The 18,693-nt window shown below is 35.2% G+C and overlaps 1 protein-coding gene across 16 annotated transcripts in view; it reads right to left on the reverse strand.

Annotated features, from left to right (window-relative positions):
- Msp300 (Muscle-specific protein 300 kDa) overlaps nucleotides 1–18,693 on the reverse strand; it is a 235,060-nt gene that overhangs the window by 98,606 nt on the left and 117,761 nt on the right. For 10 of the 16 annotated variants that reach the window (XM_075297872.1, XM_075297867.1, XM_075297869.1 and 7 more), the window contains 7 exons: nucleotides 18,238–18,391; nucleotides 18,008–18,168; nucleotides 16,798–17,940; nucleotides 15,120–15,299; nucleotides 14,623–14,860; nucleotides 11,775–14,557; nucleotides 4,301–4,606 (listed from right to left, as the gene is read on the reverse strand). In XM_075297872.1, the coding sequence (XP_075153987.1) occupies nucleotides 4,301–4,606; nucleotides 11,775–14,557; nucleotides 14,623–14,860; nucleotides 15,120–15,299; nucleotides 16,798–17,940; nucleotides 18,008–18,168; nucleotides 18,238–18,391 (4,965 nt within the window). The remainder of the gene's footprint in view (nucleotides 1–4,300; nucleotides 4,607–11,774; nucleotides 14,558–14,622; nucleotides 14,861–15,119; nucleotides 15,300–16,797; nucleotides 17,941–18,007; nucleotides 18,169–18,237; nucleotides 18,392–18,693) is intronic. The other 6 variants (XM_075297876.1, XM_075297874.1, XM_075297868.1 and 3 more) reach the window with 1 other exon arrangement.

The raw sequence follows: 18,693 nt of genomic DNA on the forward strand, positions 1-18,693 counted from the left end.
CGTTAGCTAACGAACTTTTAAACCGTACTATGGACATGTTTGTCATCTTGCCTATATATTCCATACGCCAGTTAAGAACTTAACTGTTAAAGTTAACCGGAGAGAAGATATTTCGATTTTACTTTCTGTTAACTGGGAGTTAAAGTCTAACCGAGATACATGAAAATGGCCGTTAGTCTTCCGAGTTTGAGTGAAAAGTTAAATGTATCAATTAATTTCTTGATTAAAAATGTTAACATTTTTCAATCATTGACTTAATTAACCTAATATTTCTATCTCGATTAGAAATTTAATTTAATAAATTAATTTATTAATTGAAAAACTTTTGAACTTTATAATTGGAAATATTTTGGTGATATTTTTTTCTGTGTAGGATGGAGTTGCAGGAATAAGATTTACCAATAACTTTCAAAAAGAACTAATCGACATTTTGTTACAAAAACGGCTATCACTAGACAGTTGAGAAATAACACACTGTGAAAAAGTTTCCTTTGTAACGAAATTTTAAACAAGCGAGATTACCTTTGGTTATAAAGTATTATCTTAGTTATTACAAGTAATGATGAAAATAAAACTTCGTTTGTCTAAAATTTCGTCCCCCAGTAAATGAGCCACATTTGTAGTGTAGCTATTATAGATATAAAAATATTTCGACAACGTTTTATCTTCATGCAGGGAAGGAAGGGTCACGAAAAAAGTTGATGCGGTCACCCCCCAGTTTTGTAGCATATTCGAAGACAATTTCAGAACACCAAAACTTTTTTTCCGTGCACCCTACGACCCCCCGAAATACAATTTATTGTGCTGTGTCGTCATTTGAAGTCCGATCGAAAAGAAACGCATATCGTTATTCGTGGTTGATCAGGGGCTATATTTTGTGCATTGGTCATTTTTGACTCCGACGTCAAATTTGATTTTTAATTTTTTTATTTCGCTTCGTATACCCCTATGATGCCCATTTCTGATAACCATTATAAAGATCTTAGCAAAATATGAAACTTTTGCTTTTGAAGTATTTACTTATATTCATAAACAAAAAAGTTACAGAGATTTTAAAAAGTCAATAGGTCACCCTACACACCACCAAATAGTTTTTGCTGTGTTGTCATGATGTCCGATCGAAACCACATGCACATCGTTATTCACATCCATGAAATTAATTTATAAGGCATTTAGAACACAAAACCTGTTGATCTGTAAATTTCTAACGGTACCTTTGTATACATACTCGTTGTTGGCACTACGGCATTTTCTGCGTTATGCAAAGTGCATGTGTTTTTGCTAGAACAATTTGAGAGCCTACTGTTTTAAAATTCTAACAATCACTTTCGCTACATGATTTTTTAAGTCTTTCCATATTTTTGTGAGAGAAGGCTGTTGATAATATTTAAAAAAAGTGCAAACACTTCAAATGACGACACAGCACAATAAATTGTATTTCGGGGGGTCGTAGGGTGCTCGGAAAAAAAGTTTTGGTGTTCTGAAATTGTCTTCGAATATGCTACAAAACTGGGGGGTGACCGCATCAATTTTTTTTTCCTTTAGGCCGTGACCCTATCTAATGGTCACCTCAAACATGTTTCAAGAGCAAAATGGCCTGAGAACTTGAAGTACCAGGCTGTCACTTAAAAACCTAATCTGACCTAATGCCGAATAGAACACCAGTGTTCATGGGTGCGATCCATCCGAATGCCAAAAATATTTGGCAACTGTGATTTATATCCTCGTAATAATGTAATAAATTTTATATTTTACATCATAAAAAATTTTCACCGTTTTTAAATTACATTTTAACGTCATATTCTATTTTTAGTTACAACCAAAGAGAAATAAATTAATTAAAATAAAAATGCAAATAAATCCCTCGCCACTAGACTGTTTACAAGTTTCATAACTAAGGAAGGCAATTGTGCATGGAATTCAATAATGTAATAATTTTTATATTTTCAAAACTTCTTCAAATGTCACAAAATTATGCTGCATACTTCTACACGGATGAAAAAGACTGTTTTTCATATGTTTGGCTATAAACATTATATGTTTGGAACACAAATTTTTAAACACAATATTTTTGAGTGCAAGCATATAATATTCATAAACTAGCATAACATGTTTGGGACATATATGTTAATATGTTAGAACATATTATGTTTGGGACATAAAATGTTTGTAAATATAATATGCTTGGATGCAAACATATATTAATTTAGAAATAGCCTATAAACATATATGTGTTTAGTAGCTTGGAGCGCTATTTAACAGGGAGCGATATTGAATTAAGTTGGTGGTTGTTGCTTGTTATTACAAAATTAACATTTTATTTTTCCTTGGGCAATTGATCAGCTACTTCTTTGATCCTTACAAACTGTGTGGTCCGCTGTTCGAATCCCCGTCCGGCAAAAGGTAAAATTAAAATAAAATAAAAATCATAAAATTGAATAATTTCTTCTACAATGTTTGTATTACAGAAAAAGGTGCTAAGAACTAAAAAATCTCGTGGAAGTGAGAAAGATGTGGGGGAATATACAATTAGGCAGAAACAAAAGTTTGAGCATTCAGGTCGAAAACCTATGTTGTTAGCACCTATATTACCTGTTTATTTTCATAATTCATTATGATTGTAAATATATAAATCAATAAATAAAATTTTGAGCACAATATTGTTTGGGAGAATTTTTTTTAAGCATATAATATTTTTGGGTGCAAAATGCTTCCAAACATATTATATGTTCACATAATAACATATTGTTTTTTAGAAGACAACATTATTGAATTTGGATGCAAAAATACAAAATGTTTGGAACTTAGACTACCCAAACATATATTGTTTAGACCAATATGCTTTCAAACATATTATATATTGGAAGAGATCAAACATATAAATGTTTGGGTAATAAAATGTATATGCTTGAAGCAAAATATGTTTGGGAGTATATGTTACAGAAGCGATTTTTTGTGAGGGTGTAGAAGCACCTACATGCCTAAAAATTTGTACACCTTGTCTTTATTTTTGTTATTTTCTACCAACGTTAAGTAGTTATTATTAGGAATAGGGATGATCAAATCTAATATGGGTAAACTTTAAAAATTTAAGTAAACCCACATTTTTTTCTAAGCTCAATTACTTAAAGTATATAAATATGAGCTTGCATATTTTCATTACTTTCTTACATTCATTATAAGTAAGTATAAGAACAATAAATTCTTCAATTAGATGTTTTCGGAATCTTTCATAAAATATGTACTTAAAATGTAAAGATATATACTAGCAATACATATAGAAGCATTAATATATTTTTCTTTCAAAAAAAAAAAAAAACATACAATATATAGCATTTCGGCCATGTTTGCCAACATAAATGGAAATTTATTTTTTGTCGCCATGATGGCGTTCATTGGCATTTATTTAACTTGAAGTTGACTATTTAAGACACATTTTTAAATGGTGACTAAGTACATGACATAAGTTGCTATGGACATAAATGGAAGTTTACATTGAATTCAGTAAAAAATAATTACCAGGTTTGCCTCTTTGGTATGAGATTGATAAATTTACAACACTAAATCAAGTTTGAAGGATTTTTTGAAGAAAAAAAATAAATATGTGTTTATTCTAGATTCTATGTGCTCTCAATAGAATTTTGCGTCTAAAATTTTACAATGCCAAAAACAAAATTCCAAAGTGGTTGATATCCATTCGAATATACAAATACTACCTACACCGTTCCCTTTTGTGGTTTCAACTCACTTAAACGAAAATTGAAAAGTCATTATCTTCAAGCCCATTTTTGTAATATTTTCCAAATAATAAAGATATATTCTCATTTGTCAACCATGTAAGATGACATTTTTTTATCTTCATAAAAACCAGTTTCTTCTATTATTGATCTCAATTTGGGGCGGAAGTAATTGAAATTGTAAGCAAACCTGTAAGAAAGAGCTTCTAGACTCCATAACCAGAAACACACATGAGTAAAAACAACTCTACATGGAGCCATTGCCAGTCTTATAAAAACCAACAAAATTTATGGTTAAAACTTTTTGCAAAGTAATGCTGCCCACACCACTTTCATGGCGAGAATTGTTGCTAAGGTTATTAAGCCTATGAAACTAAAACCTGATTTTATATTGGCAACTTCATCGGGAGAAACAAATTATGAACACCTCCAGAAAATGTCAGAAACGTTAAGAGAACAATGTTGTAGTTGAACATGGTCCTTCTTAACTCAACTGGTTTTACCAATCTTTGGAGAAACTTTCGTTACATATTTTAATATTTAAAGCTTGCTTGGAAACTTACCTGGATGGCATGCTTTGTATCTTCCAAATGACGTCGAGATCTTACCACTGGGTCGACATTGCGGAATTTATCCGACAAACGTCCAATGGCTTTTTCCCAGCTTAATAGGCGATTCTCAAAATCGTCCCACTTATCGGCAACTGATTGCAAATTGTCACGCCTTTTTTCTAGTGAAGCAATGAGGTCTTGCCACAAACGATTCAATTGCAAATTGTCCTGTTCAATCAGCTGACGATTGCGGGAATCAGCTTGTCGCAAAAGTCCTTGAGCTTGTTGATTCGCTAAAGTAATATCACTTGTTTGACTCTGTAAAAAGAAAAAAACAAGAACATTAATATTGTACATACATAAACATATAAAAATTTTATTAAATTTATATTTAACTCAAGAAAATTGTTTTTATAGGTTTTTAAAATTCCACATATTCTGTTGGCAGAGTATTTAAATTGTGAGAAACTTCCTTTCTCTCTGTCCCTCACGCTCTCTTAAGACGTTGACATCTTCAACTTCCTTGCTGGAAGTTTCAATGATTTGTTTTTGTTTGTCTATAACTAACACTACATAGGCATTTCATAAGCAGAGTTGCCATATATCCAATCACTCGTCATCGTATAGAAGAGTTTTAGATTTACATCTACGAAGTTATTTACATATGAACTTGGATTTAAAAATTTTAAATTAATACATTCTATTGATTTAGACAGACTAAACAAAATAATTTGGGTATTTTCACTGTACGAGATCTAGCCATTTTTTTAAAATCTAGTAAAAATATATATGGAGCTATATTTCATTCTATCGGATTTTAACTATTGAATGTAGATTTTTGTTATTTATTGTTTTGTTTTATTAGCAACATAAATTTGGAGTCAATATGGAGTGTCCTTCAAAACAAAACCAAATAAATCTACAATTAATGAATTTGTAAACTTAAATAGAATATATATTTTCCTCTATAAATATTTACAATAAAAGTTTTTGGAAAGGTCGGAAAAAAGCCGGCGAAACGTCGAGAAAAAGATGAAATCAACTTGTTTCATTTTTATTTATATACATTGTTTGGGTCAAACAAAACGGGGTTATTTAACCCTAACTCTGGCACCAATTTTTTCCTACAATACCTGTACATTTGTACATAGTGCCAGATCTAGGGTTAAAAAAATCATGCTATAATTTTTTACTAAAATGATGATTGTTTTTCCAAAAAATATAATATTTCCCATGTTAACCATCTTTTAGGGTAAAATTTAAAAAATATATATACAAAATTCAATTCAAAAATATTTTTAGATTGCTTGGAGAATACCTGGCATCAATGAATTATTCAATCATTAAAGGCAATATCTTAACTAAGTCTTCTACTAAATTAATTATTACTATTTTTCCTAACTGGCATCTTTACTTGTTTGTTAAAGTAAAATTGTATTTAAAAATTTCACTCAATACGGCTAAAAATTATAAAACATTAAAAATTACAAGGTCGAACATTTCTTAAGTCATGTTTAATGGGATGGGAACTATGTGATGTGTTTTGTACATTACTTCATCGAGACGTAACAAATGTACCATTCATTCGGGGAAATCTTGTTGACATCGCACAAAAACTAAAAATTTGGCCATCGAATGTATTTGTTTTTCGATGTTTTTCTGTATAACACAACACCATTATAAACGCGATATATGGCAACCCTAACCACAATACAAATATAAATATATTGACAAACCTCTCCGGTGAGTAGTGCCCTATGACACGTTATTTTTGCTTTGTAATGTAGGGTCCTCATTTAAGGGATAATTCAAGGGTAAAAGAGGTCATAATGGCCACGAGCCGCAAATAATTTCACAATAGTATATCTTTAGCACTGTAGATGTTCTCATCCACATTCTGCGTTCTATCTTTCTAACTCACCTTGATTTCAGGTTACGAAGATTTTGCTTAAATAAATATTTTTATTTCAGTGAAATAAATTGTATTTGCTTTTTTATATATAGAGACAATCTATAAGTTATTGTCTGCCCTTTCAGGTATTTTGGGATGATTATTTGTGCGGTGTTTTCTATTTTATTTTCTGATGCTCATTAAATGATTTATTTTTCCAAACAGGCTAGGCCTTTTTGTCATCACTCACACAATATGTTTGTATTCCTTTATTAATTTATTTTTATTTTTCTTCACTTTTTTTACAAAGATTTGTGATAGCATTTCATTCAAAATAAAATCTTTAAATTCTATAAAAGAACGCACTTTATGACACTGTTTCCAGATTGAATTTGCCAACAAAAAAATTACATATATTTTGACACTTTAAAGCCGTTGAACGATTTCACAAATAAAACAAAAATAAAAAGAACAACGTGGAAATGTGTCTCGCAACAAAGAATTTCATACAAATGCGACTTCCATCAAAGCTCACTTTGAATTAAAATCCAAACTCTGGTCATGCCTAAGCAAAAGCTACAGCTGCTAACCAATGAGACCCAATATTTCACACAGATACTATACAAAGTAAGCACGCTGTACAAAATTATATGCAAGTGTGTTTGTGTGCTTGTGCTTCATTTTCTCTCTTTTGCTGAGGAGCACACATATGACAAACAAGTGTTTTTCCTACTTATGAAAAAAAGAGTTCCATTCCGGCTTTTGTGAGAGCAAATTGAAGAGAAAAGAAAAAACATTGTCATATGGGATAGCGGTGAAAAACACGTTTTACTTTTATTCCATACTCATCTGCTTTGCTAACGTCATCAATTACAAACAACATTTGGCATTGCCTTCCCTTATCCAATATCAGGTCACGTCCACACCATACATTCAACACTGTCTGTCCGCCTGTCTGCCTGTCTAATTTAAGGTGGAGCCCATAGATGCCGGTATACGGAAGAACATTGTCAACACACAGACATTGCGAGCTACAGCTTCGACAAAGATGCTCATGTGGTTAATAAAAAATGTTGGAGGTTTATGGCCAGTTTATGGAGTATCTGGCAAAAACTACTTTAAGCCAGGTACAGAATATTTGATTGATAATAGATGTGTTTTGCAAAGCGAAGCATAATTTTGAGAATTAACAAACTAATGGCGTAGATAAAATATAAGGAAACTAATGACGAGATATTTTAGGCACAAATGCATTGTCAAAACTGTTCTATATTAAATTAATTTAAATTAAATAAATTTATTTAATTTTATAATTCAATTTAAATTGAAATCTAAGACGGAATCCAGTCAGTTGGGCGGTAATCAGTGTACTACTGTCGCTTCTTGATGTCGATATATTAGAAATTAGAACCTAGGTGAATGAACCCGAAACTTATCTGCTCTACAAATGCCATCATCAGGGATATAAGTGGAACTTTTATAGGCTAAATAGCGGTCAGATAAGTTTTAATCCAGCATACAATTTTAAAGTTTTGAAGAATTGTGAAACATGGGTGAATGTATCTCCAAGTCCCTACCGAACTATACGCCATCTCCTAAACCGGAATAGTTTAATCTAATTCCAAAGATATGTTCCTTAAAGTAATGATTTTGACCCTGATTCCAAGGCAACGATGCCTATTTCAACCACATATCATTCTTACCTATTTCTGGGAATCGTACGAAAAATTTCTCCTTCATAAAAACTATTGGGACACAAAGAAAATTTCATTGGGTTATGGGTTAACTAAAGGGTGATTTGTTAAGAGCTTGATAACTTTTTTTTTAAAAAAAACGCATAAAATTTGCAAAATCTCATCGGTTCTTTATTTGAAACGTTAGATTGGTCCATGACATTTACTTTTTGAAGATAATTTCATTTAAATGTTGACCGCGGCTGCGTCTTAGGTGGTCCATTCGGAAAGTCCAATTTTGGGCAACTTTTTCGAGCATTTCGGCCGGAATAGCCCGAATTTCTTCGGAAATGTTGTCTTCCAAAGCTGGAATAGTTGCTGGCTTATTTCTGTAGACTTTAGACTTGACGTAGCCCCACAAAAAATAGTCTAAAGGCGTCAAATCGCATGATCTTGGTGGCCAACTTACCGGTCCATTTCTTGAGATGAATTGTTCTCCGAAGTTTTCCCTCAAAATGGCCATAGAATCGCGAGCTGTGTGGCATGTAGCGCCATCTTGTTGAAACCACATGTCAACCAAGTTCAGTTCTTCCATTTTTGGCAACAAAAAGTTTGTTAGCATCGAACGATAGCGATCGCCATTCACCGTAACGTTGCGTCCAACAGCATCTTTGAAAAAATACGGTCCAATGATTCCACCAGCGTACAAACCACACCAAACAGTGCATTTTTCGGGATGCATAGGCAGTTCTTGAACGGCTTCTGGTTGCTCTTCACTCCAAATGCGGCAATTTTGCTTATTTACGTAGCCATTCAACCAGAAATGAGCCTCATCGCTGAATTAAATTTGTCGATAAAAAAGCGGATTTTCTGCCAACTTTTCTAGGGCCCATTCACTGAAAATTCGACGTTGTGGCAGATCGTTCGGCTTCAGTTCTTGCACGAGCTGTATTTTATACGGTTTTACACCAAGATCTTTGCGTAAAATCTTCCATGTGGTCGAATAACACAAACCCAATTGCTGCGACATTTCATTCATCGACATTTCACGGTCTTCAGCAACACTCTCAGAAACAGACGCAATATTCTCTTCTGTACGCACTGTACGCATTCGTGTGGTTGGTTTAATGTCCAATAAAGTAAACTGAGTGCGAAACTTGGTCACAATCGCATTAATTGTTTGCTCACTTGGTCGATTATGTAGACCATAAATCGGACGTAAAGCGCGAAACACATTTCGAACCGAACACTGATTTTGGTAATAAAATTCAATGATTTGCAAGCGTTGCTCGTTAGTAAGTCTATTCATGATGAAATGTCAAAGCATACTGAGCATCTTTCTCTTTGACACCATGTCTGAAATCCCACGTGATCTGTCAAATACTAATGCATGAAAATCCTAACCTCAAAAGAATCACCCTTTACAAGCAAAAAAATTTTTTTTGTAATAAAAATAAGTTAACTTTAGTTAAGTTAATCATTAGTTTAACTAAATCCATTTTTTTTCTGTAAAAACAAAATGAAACAATTCTAATTTGGCTTGGTATAAATTACATTATATTTCTAAAATCTTCCTTCCGAAAAATGTATCTTGCACTTGTTACTTATAAAAAGTTTATGCCCATGTTCGGAAATCCACTTCCAAGTGAATGTGAATCAATTCCTCGATTTTGGTGTCCTACAATCCACTTCCACCGGAAGTTTCATTTGCAAAAGTCTTGGTGAAAGTTGAATTAAGTCCAAGATGGATGAATTTCCGGTTAAAAAAAATTACTCGCGTAAAAAATTTTAAACGTTTTATGTTTAATTCACGAGTTTTATTAAAAATGTGTAATTTTTTATTAAAAAAAATTTGAATTAAAATAAGTCTATTGATTGCCGCCTGAGTGAATTTTTGGGTAAAAACTCGTAATCCATAAATATAAACTCAAATGGAAGGCAGGACTTGGGCCTTTGTTGGATAAATCGTTGGTTTGTCAGCTGGACTGGTAGTACTTGTTCGCATAATCAAAAGCCGGCTGATGACCGGTAAAATTTTATGAGAACACCATCATCAATGTATAGCCTTTTCTTTCCATATGGCAATTTTGGAGTGCAACTTTCTTATCTCATTTACTTGGGAGTTTACAGAAATACCAATTCTCTTACATCGTGGGAGAAAAATGTTCAAAGAGAGCAAGAGAAATACACAAAGCACGTTGTTTATGCAATTAATAATGACATCATCTTTTGCCGGCACTAGAAAAAGCTTAACAAAAACAAGTTTCATGGCCCAAAGAGAGCGGCTAACCAGTAAGTGTATGGCAGCTGTAGACCATTGGTCGTAGTAGCCAGTAGTCTTAGCGAATATATAAACAGCATTGCCACAATAAAATTTTATTTTGGACCAAAATTGTTTGAATATCGAACCAAAGAAATTGGCAACACTAAATATAAACTATTCCTCTCAGACTTTCTTCATTTCTACGACGATTGCTTCTCAATTCTTATCTGTCTTTCAAATAGAAAAAAGAGACACCTTTCAGTCATATGAATTATCGTTTAGATATACATATAAGTTGTTGTTTTTTTTTTTTTGCAACAAATACGCACTTTGGCTGCGTGTTGTTGTAATGAGACACTTGTGTTCATCCATGTGTATCTTCATGGATACCACATTTACTGTGACGCCTGTTCTATTCATTATTGTTGTTGCATACTTGGGTGACTGACGCACTGTGTTCTACATTACATGTCTCCCTGGGCTTTGTTCCTATTGTTATAGTCTGTACTTCAGAATCATTTAAGTTTAGGGATGCCAATTTTAGAAACAGAACATTTTCAAAAGAAAATGTGCAAAAGCAGACTCACTGTATTCGTAACACATCGCATCAAACGTTTTCCGACTCCATAAATTGAGTAAATTCGTTATGATATGCAAGTGTAAGGTGACCTGTGTTACAGTTAAAAGTCACAGTTAAAAGTATAGCTCTGAAATTTGAGACATTTTCGATTTTTACCTTCGGAAAAGTTTATTTTGAAAGTGGACAGATATAATTTTTTGTAAAAAAATAAAGTCAACTAAAGCTGGTAAACTACAAACGACAGCTACTTCATTTTACCTACATACCTCATCATATATTAATAAAATATGCCGGATAAGGAAATATTTTATATCTTTATGCCATCGTCATCGGGTGGCAGCCCGATGTATCAGGCTCACTTCGACCATTCAGTCCATTGTGATACCACATTGGTGAACTTCTCTCTTATCACTGAGTGCTGCCCGATTCCATGTTGAGCTCAATGACAAGGGACCTCCTTTTTATAGCCGTGTCCGAACGGCGTTCCACATTACAGTGAAACCACTTAGAGAAGCTTTGAAATCCTCAGAAATGTCACCAACATTACTGAGGTGGGATAATCCACCGCTGAAAAACTTTTTGGTGTTCGGTCGAAGCAGGAATCGAACCCACGACCTTGTGTATGCAAGGCGGGCATGCTAACCATTGCACCACGGTGGCTCCCGTAACAACAATCGTAACATCGCTTGTTATAAATTTGGGTTTATTTGTTCTGGATTAAAAATTTTTTAACAAAAGTGGATTTCATTTGTCTGAAATTTCGTTCCAGAGGATAGTTTTTTTTTTCTTGAGTTGTATTCTGGAAAAAATCACATTTTTGCAAAAACACAAGACATATTATTAATAAAGGCTGCTATTATTTTGCAATAGTCCTGAAAAATAATCTGCGTGATTCAGCCTTTTGTAGATCTTAATGATCCATATTTACCACTTAACTACTTTATTATAAGAATCTGTCCTTTCGGTGATATAAAGAAATTTCATTTGTCGATTGCTCATGATATACAAAGCAAAGTAAGAGATAAAAAACAATTTTCTTTCCCTCTTAAATTAAACACAAAAATTAAAAATCAACTCACCTGAACATTACCAATCGCATGTGTCAATTTTTGAATATTGAAATGGACACCGGCCAAATTCTGGACGGGCTCATCGGCGAATTTGGAACGCTCAATGGTGGCCTTAACACGTTCCACAGATTGTTGATATTCTCGCCACAATTCGTTCTCCTTTTCCAAATCACCTTGTTGGGTCTTGGCCTGGGCCAAAATGTTAGTCAATTTAGTTTGGAATTGCGAGAGTTCTCCAGACAATTCGGTTTGCTCAAAGTTATTGAGCGAAGGCCAAATTTTATCGGCGGCATCTTGAATTTGTTTATGCACCAAATTCCTAATGGGTTGTTCATTGCCAAAGAAGACTTTGTGATCTTCCAAATCACGTACCAAATTCTCATAGTCAATGCCATGTTTGCCAATTTGCAGACGATCTTCGGCTTCGTGCAACCAATCCTTGAATTGTGACACGAGTTTCATGTAATCCAAGCGTGAGTTACGGTTATTGACCAAATATTTCTCGCGTTCTTCCAATTCATGGGGTAAGGATGAAACCAGGGAACGACCTTCAGATAGCATTTCTACCAAGGCGCTAGGCATACCGATTTCAGTTTTAATGCCACTATTGATTTTATTGAATTTATTCAAATAGTCTTGAACATCAGAGCTAAGGTCCTTATGTTTTTGTAATTCGCGCTCCACAGAGTCGGGATCACGATCGAGTAAAGGCCTTGATTTGACGATACCTTCATTGTTGTGCAACCAATCGAGTATTTCTGAAAGCTCGGCTGCCAATTTCTTGTGGTGTTCCAATTGGATTTGATGTTTTTGTCTTTGCTGTTCCACAGCCTTACGCAAATTGCCCAATTGGTTCTTCAACGATTGCAATTGTTCGGTGATGGAATTCTTGTCAGCGGCGGTACCTTCAGAGGCTATCTTCTGGCCCTTATCGGTGGCTGAGGCCAAAACGCCTTCACATTCTTGAATCTTAACGATAACGTCATCATACTTGTTGATCTTCTCCTCAAGGCTGTCGGGAGCATTCTCAATATCAATGATGACATCAGTGTACTTCATGATAAAAGCAATGATCTCATTGATCAAAGCAATGAATTGTTCACGTAAAAGTAACAGCTGTCTCAAATGGGCCAACTGATCTTCAATGAGTTTGATCATGTCATCCTGTTGGGCTAGGATGCTTTGCAGTTCAGGCAAATCGTCTACCTTCATGTCACCCATTCTATGTTTGCTATCCTTCAATTCCTTCAGAATGCCTTCGTAGGCGCCTAACATTTCTTGGACATCTTCAATCTTAGAGCCCACAGGCTTATTTAGATCGCGTAAGCGTTGCTGGACCTTGTTCAAGAAGTCCATGCATTCAGTAAGTTTGCTCTTGGCATCCTTGTACTTCTTAATGTGATCACCCAAAGTGTTGACACGATCACCAAGACATTGTTTGATCTTACCATAACGATCCTTCATGTTCTTAATATCTTCGTTCAATTTGAGCTTATCGGGATTGCTGAGAGTTGGTAGGACACTCTTACCCTGTTCATTGATGTCGTTCATCAAACCACCCATGCCATCAGCATTTGACATAAGTTTCTTGTAATGGGCCAATTGTTCTTCCAAAACGGGTAGGCTGGAAGTTCTCAATTCACCTTCGGTTGCAGTTTCCATTTCATTCAACCAGTCACCCATTTTCTTCATGGATCCTTCAAAGACCTTGCGTCCTTGTAACAAATCTGCCAAAGCCTTGGCTCTCTTAGCTGTCTCATCCTTGAGCGTTTTGTAGTCAGCATCAATTTCATCCAAAATCTTTTGCAAAGCGGCCTTGTCACTGTCGGAGCAGTCTTTCATGACATTACCAGCTTGACGCTTCACATCACTTAAGACACTGTCATTGAATTGACGGCCTTCATCGTCGTATTTCTTATTCTCCTGCAATTTGCTTTCGATTTCGCTTGAAGCCAATGGATGGTATACGGGAAGTTTTCTAACCTCGGCTATCTTAGACTTGAGCCAAGCTCGGGCCTTATCCAAATCAGCCTCCAATGCCTTGCGGGCCTTGGCAGCATCCAAAGCTTTTTCCATTTCCGATTTCAAGACTCCGGACAAATTCTTTTGTTCTGTATTCAAGTTACGCAAGGCGGACTCTAGTTGGGCATATTCAGCGGGTTCCAATTCGGGTTGCATATTCGCAATTCTCTTTTCCAAGGCATCGGCCAAAGATTGTTTACCTTCGGCATCTTTCATTAGAGCTTTGATAGCCTGTTGTCTGGCCTCGGCGGCTTTTGGCTCAAAGCCCAAGGTAGTGGGGGCCTGTAATTCTTGAATCTTTTCCTTGACCCAGTTTTGTAATTGGTCGATTTCGCCTTTAACACCACCCACACTCTTATTGGTAACATCCAATAATTGGGCCTTGCGTTCCAAACGCTTGCCCAAATCAGCATAACGTCTATCCAAAGATTTCATTTGTTCCTCTACTTGTTGGCCATCCAAATTGCTAACAACTTCACAAACTTGGGCAGCCTTATTCTTAAGCTCTTGCATCTTCTGTGGACCTTGTTGATTAAATTCATGGCGAATCTCTGAAATGGCAGCCATTTTCTGGGCACAATTCAAACCGGATCCCTTGTCGAGAACATCCATACGCTTGATGAGGCCATCGATCCAATTCTGCATATCCTGAACACTTTGGCGATAATCATCAATAACATTTTGACCAGCTTGCTTCTTAGCAATGGCATCCATGAGCGAGGACTCCAATTTGTCAATATGGTCATCGAGATCGGTGTCATCGTCGGCAACTGGAAAAAAGGGAAATTCTATTAGCCTATCGAATTTGTCGGAGCTTAAAAGGAGAACTACTTACGTGATCCCGTCATTTCCAACATCAATTGGGAACGCTTGTCTCCAATAGCATTTAACAAATCATTCATGGTTACCAATTCTTGTTTGGCGGCTTCAGGACGAAGCTTACAGGGACGTGTCAACCAATCGGTTACAGCACCCTGTTGCTTCTTAATCCAATCACCCAATTCGGCGCGTTGTTTCTGCTGTTGCTCCAATTCACTAACGGAAGCAAACAATCCACCCAAGTGAGATTGAACCTTCAAAACAAAAGTTTTTCGTAAAAATTGAGTAAACTTAAAATTCAATTTTTTTTTGAAAAAGGTTAAGCAGCAAAATTTTACAAAAGCATTAATTTTTGTTTTTGAATAAAATAACCAACACCACTAGCATTCCAATTTATCAATAACAAAGACAATTCCTCTAATATACATAAAAGGTCCAGCACCCCCATCCACAGAGGGTAGAGAACCCCACACACTTTGTCTTCAGGTACATACATCACGATACTTGGCTTACCTTAGTATTCAGAGCGTAAAGTGTACGTACAATCACAATATTCGAACGTATTATGTTTTTGAATTTTTGGATACGTTCATGTGATACGGCATCCAGTAAAGTATCACTAACTTCAGAAATCTCAACGTCTAGCAGATCATCGCTGTCTTGCGTTGAGTTTTGAGTATTTTTACTGGGTATCTGTTGTTGTGGTCGTGATGGTGGTGTTGGTTGGTTAGGTTATTTCAAGGAACATTTTTGTTGGGTTGTTTTTATTATATTTGGCGGATTTAAAGGTGTTAGAGGCACAACAAAACAAAATTAAGGATTTGCGGGTTTCATTGCACAAAACATAAAATTGGGGAATATATAATTTTTTTTTGTTTTTTTTAAATGGTGCAAAAGTGCAGCAACAAAAGAAAAATAAATAAACAATATTAGTATTATTTAATAATATTATATTTAAACAAAAATGAAGCTGAATTTGCAAATTAATATCTGAAAATATAATTTTGAACTTCGATGTTTGTGACGAAAACAAAACAATGTTCTATTGTTTTTCGGCATTTTTATTGCTACTGATAAATCGACCGATAGATCCCAGAATAAGAGAATGCAAGAGGAAGTTATCGGGGATTCGAATTAGGATCAAAAATTGTAATTCCTATGGTAGTTGTAGGTACCATAACACTGTGCTATCAGCACACCAGGATACATATAAGACAAACCTATTACCCCTTTCGCTGTCATGTCATTCCATTTATATTTTTAGTGTTATTGCCAAGTTTTCAAAATGGAATAAAGCGAGACACATTGCGAAGCTTAGGAATTCACTATTGTCGATTACAGAGTTTCACATAATGGGATAAAGTAATTTCGCGTATTTTGTTTTCATTTCGAGCTGATTAGCTGGGTTAAACTTATTTTCAAACAAAAAGGTATTTCTCAATATTGGACAACATGCAAATTTTATAGCCAATTGGCTTGAATGTTATGGCAAGTAAGTATACACAAAAAATGTAAACGGTTTTATAGCAAAAATGAACTACTTCGTACGAAAATTGAACTAACTTATACTCTACATTTTGAGATTTCCAACAAAGCGTTGTTAAAACCCTGGTGTACTTTTTAACCACAACTCACGAAATTACACTCTCTCATAGATGAAAAAATGAACTAAGAGTAAAGAACAAAACCATTTTAACCATACTGTAGTTCATTCTTACTATTTTAAATATTTCTTAGCAATAAAAATAAGTTAAATTTAGCGTTAGTTTAACTACGGACATTTCGGCGGTATACATGGGATGGGATGGCTTATATGGTTCACCATCTCGATTGGGTACTTTTTTTTTTAATTTAGTCTAATTCATTTGGTTAGAACTGTAAGCCCTATATCGTAACAAATACAATTTACTATTTATTTATGTTTTGTCATCCAAGCAATCAATTCTCTTTCATCTCTCCTGTATTTGCCATGAAAGTGCACGAGTATTTTTTTTTTTTGGTTTTTTAATCTTGCATTACACATGTAACATCTGTATAACTTTCTCTTGGTATTTTTGAAAATTGTATTAATTTGCAAACCCTTTTCAACTACAGAGTTATTTTAATATAATAGAAATTTAATTAAAAAACAATATCAAAACTACAATATGAACATGTTAAGAATATTCACTGTTAACACTCAATCTCTTACCTGATCCAGCAGATCTTCCAATTTAGCGCGCACAATCAATTCCCTTTCGGGTATAACCTGCATTGCTGTCTCCAAGGGCGAGCTTGGGCGACTAATCGATGCAGTAGCAGCTTCACAAGCTTGCACAGCACTGGCCAAACGTGATTTCTCATGATTCAATTTGTTCTGCATATTCTGGGCACATTTCAATTGGTTCTGGGCCATTTCCAATGTGGTGGCAGGAGCATCCAGTTCGGTTTGAATAACGGGCTCATACTCTTCCAAATTACGCATAATACTATCCAAAGTATCTTCGTACTCTTGGAATTTGGCCAAAGATTCTTGCAAACGATTACGAATTTGCACGGAAGTTTGAAGTAAGGAATTGTAACTGTCTTGAATGTTTTTCAGTTGGGTTTCGACAGTGTCGCGTACCGAAGGAGTGGTACGTTCGTATCGTTTAATTTGATTATGTCCCTTGTCATTGAGATCATCGATGGTAGCTTGATATTTCTGGATTTCTTCCAAGAGGGCTTCGTGTTGTTTAATTTGTTCCAAAGTCTGTTGACGATTAGAAATGAACAACGAATTATGAGCCATCAACTGGAAGGAGATTTGCAATAACCATTTCTCCACATCTTGCAAGGCTTGATGGTAGGCGGTGTAATCATTGATTTCACTCTCCAATTCCTTTATGTGGTTATTGCAATCATTCTTGACCTTATCCCAACGACCTTGCAAACGATGTACTTCATCCAAATCAATACCCAATTCCTTGGCCTCGGACATGAGATGTTCAAGTTCGGTACCCTTGAGTTTGATATCATTCTGCATGCCTTTGTATCGTTCCAATTGAGTTTTCATTTCACCCAATTCACCCTTGGTGTCGGGTACAGTTTTCAAAGTGTTCTCCATGTCGGTTAGCCATTTGGCTAATTTGTCTTTGGTGGCGGAGAAATCGGACCAGCGGCTTTGGGCTTGTCTCAAGTCAATCAATTTTTGTTTAACAGCCAATCCCAAGGTGTCCCAATCTTCGCGAACCTTAGTCATTAGATCGCGCAATTTCTCTTGTTTATCTTCGGGCAAAACATTCGAAGCCTTGGTATAGGCATCTTGGACCATGCCCAAAAGATGTTGACCCTCAGGCAAGCGGGAGGATAAGGACTAGTAGGAAAGAAAAATAGATACAATTAAAACAATTCACCACGATCCTATTCCTAGTCTCACTTACATTAACAGTTTCAATTTGTTGGGTAATTTGTTGAATATCACCCTCACCATTACATCCGTCCAGAATATGCTGGGCCTTCTCAATCCAGGCATCCATTTCATTTTTGTAGTTCAAGAATTCAGTGTGATCGGACAAATTCTTTTCAATCTTAGATACCAAACCTAAGTAGAATTGGAGAGAGGCGAAGTTATTGTAAAAATTTGAAAGTTTATTGTTTGTCAATTGTTTACCTTGAGCCGATGTTAATAATTTGGTATAGTTGACCTGGGTATCCACGGTTTGATCTCTTACTCTGGAGCAAGCACTGTGTTCCATTAGCAATTCACAAGAATCATTCAATTCTTCGACATTATCCTTTTCGGCCACAATTTCCTCCAAGAGTTTCTACACAACAAAAGAAAATAGCACCATTAGTAAAGTTGCTTTAATATGCGTTGGGTGTGGTAGTTAGATGGAGACAAATTTTGGGTTAAATGTAAGCATTGGTAGTGGTTAATAGATTTTAGATTTTTATTGAGGGGTGGGGTAGGTTATAGGATTTCGAATAATTTGCTGGGTTCCAAAAATTCCGTGCTAGTGACTTATTGTTAATCAATCTTACATAGCTAATGGTGTTAGAGGCGACTCTATTAGAGAACAAAGTGCTTTCGTGAACATGTTGTGTCAGTTGTATATTGGAAGGAGAA

The sequence above is a fragment of the Haematobia irritans genome, chromosome 2, assembly GCF_050003625.1.
Source record: "Haematobia irritans isolate KBUSLIRL chromosome 2, ASM5000362v1, whole genome shotgun sequence".
Taxonomy (NCBI): domain Eukaryota; kingdom Metazoa; phylum Arthropoda; class Insecta; order Diptera; family Muscidae; genus Haematobia; species Haematobia irritans.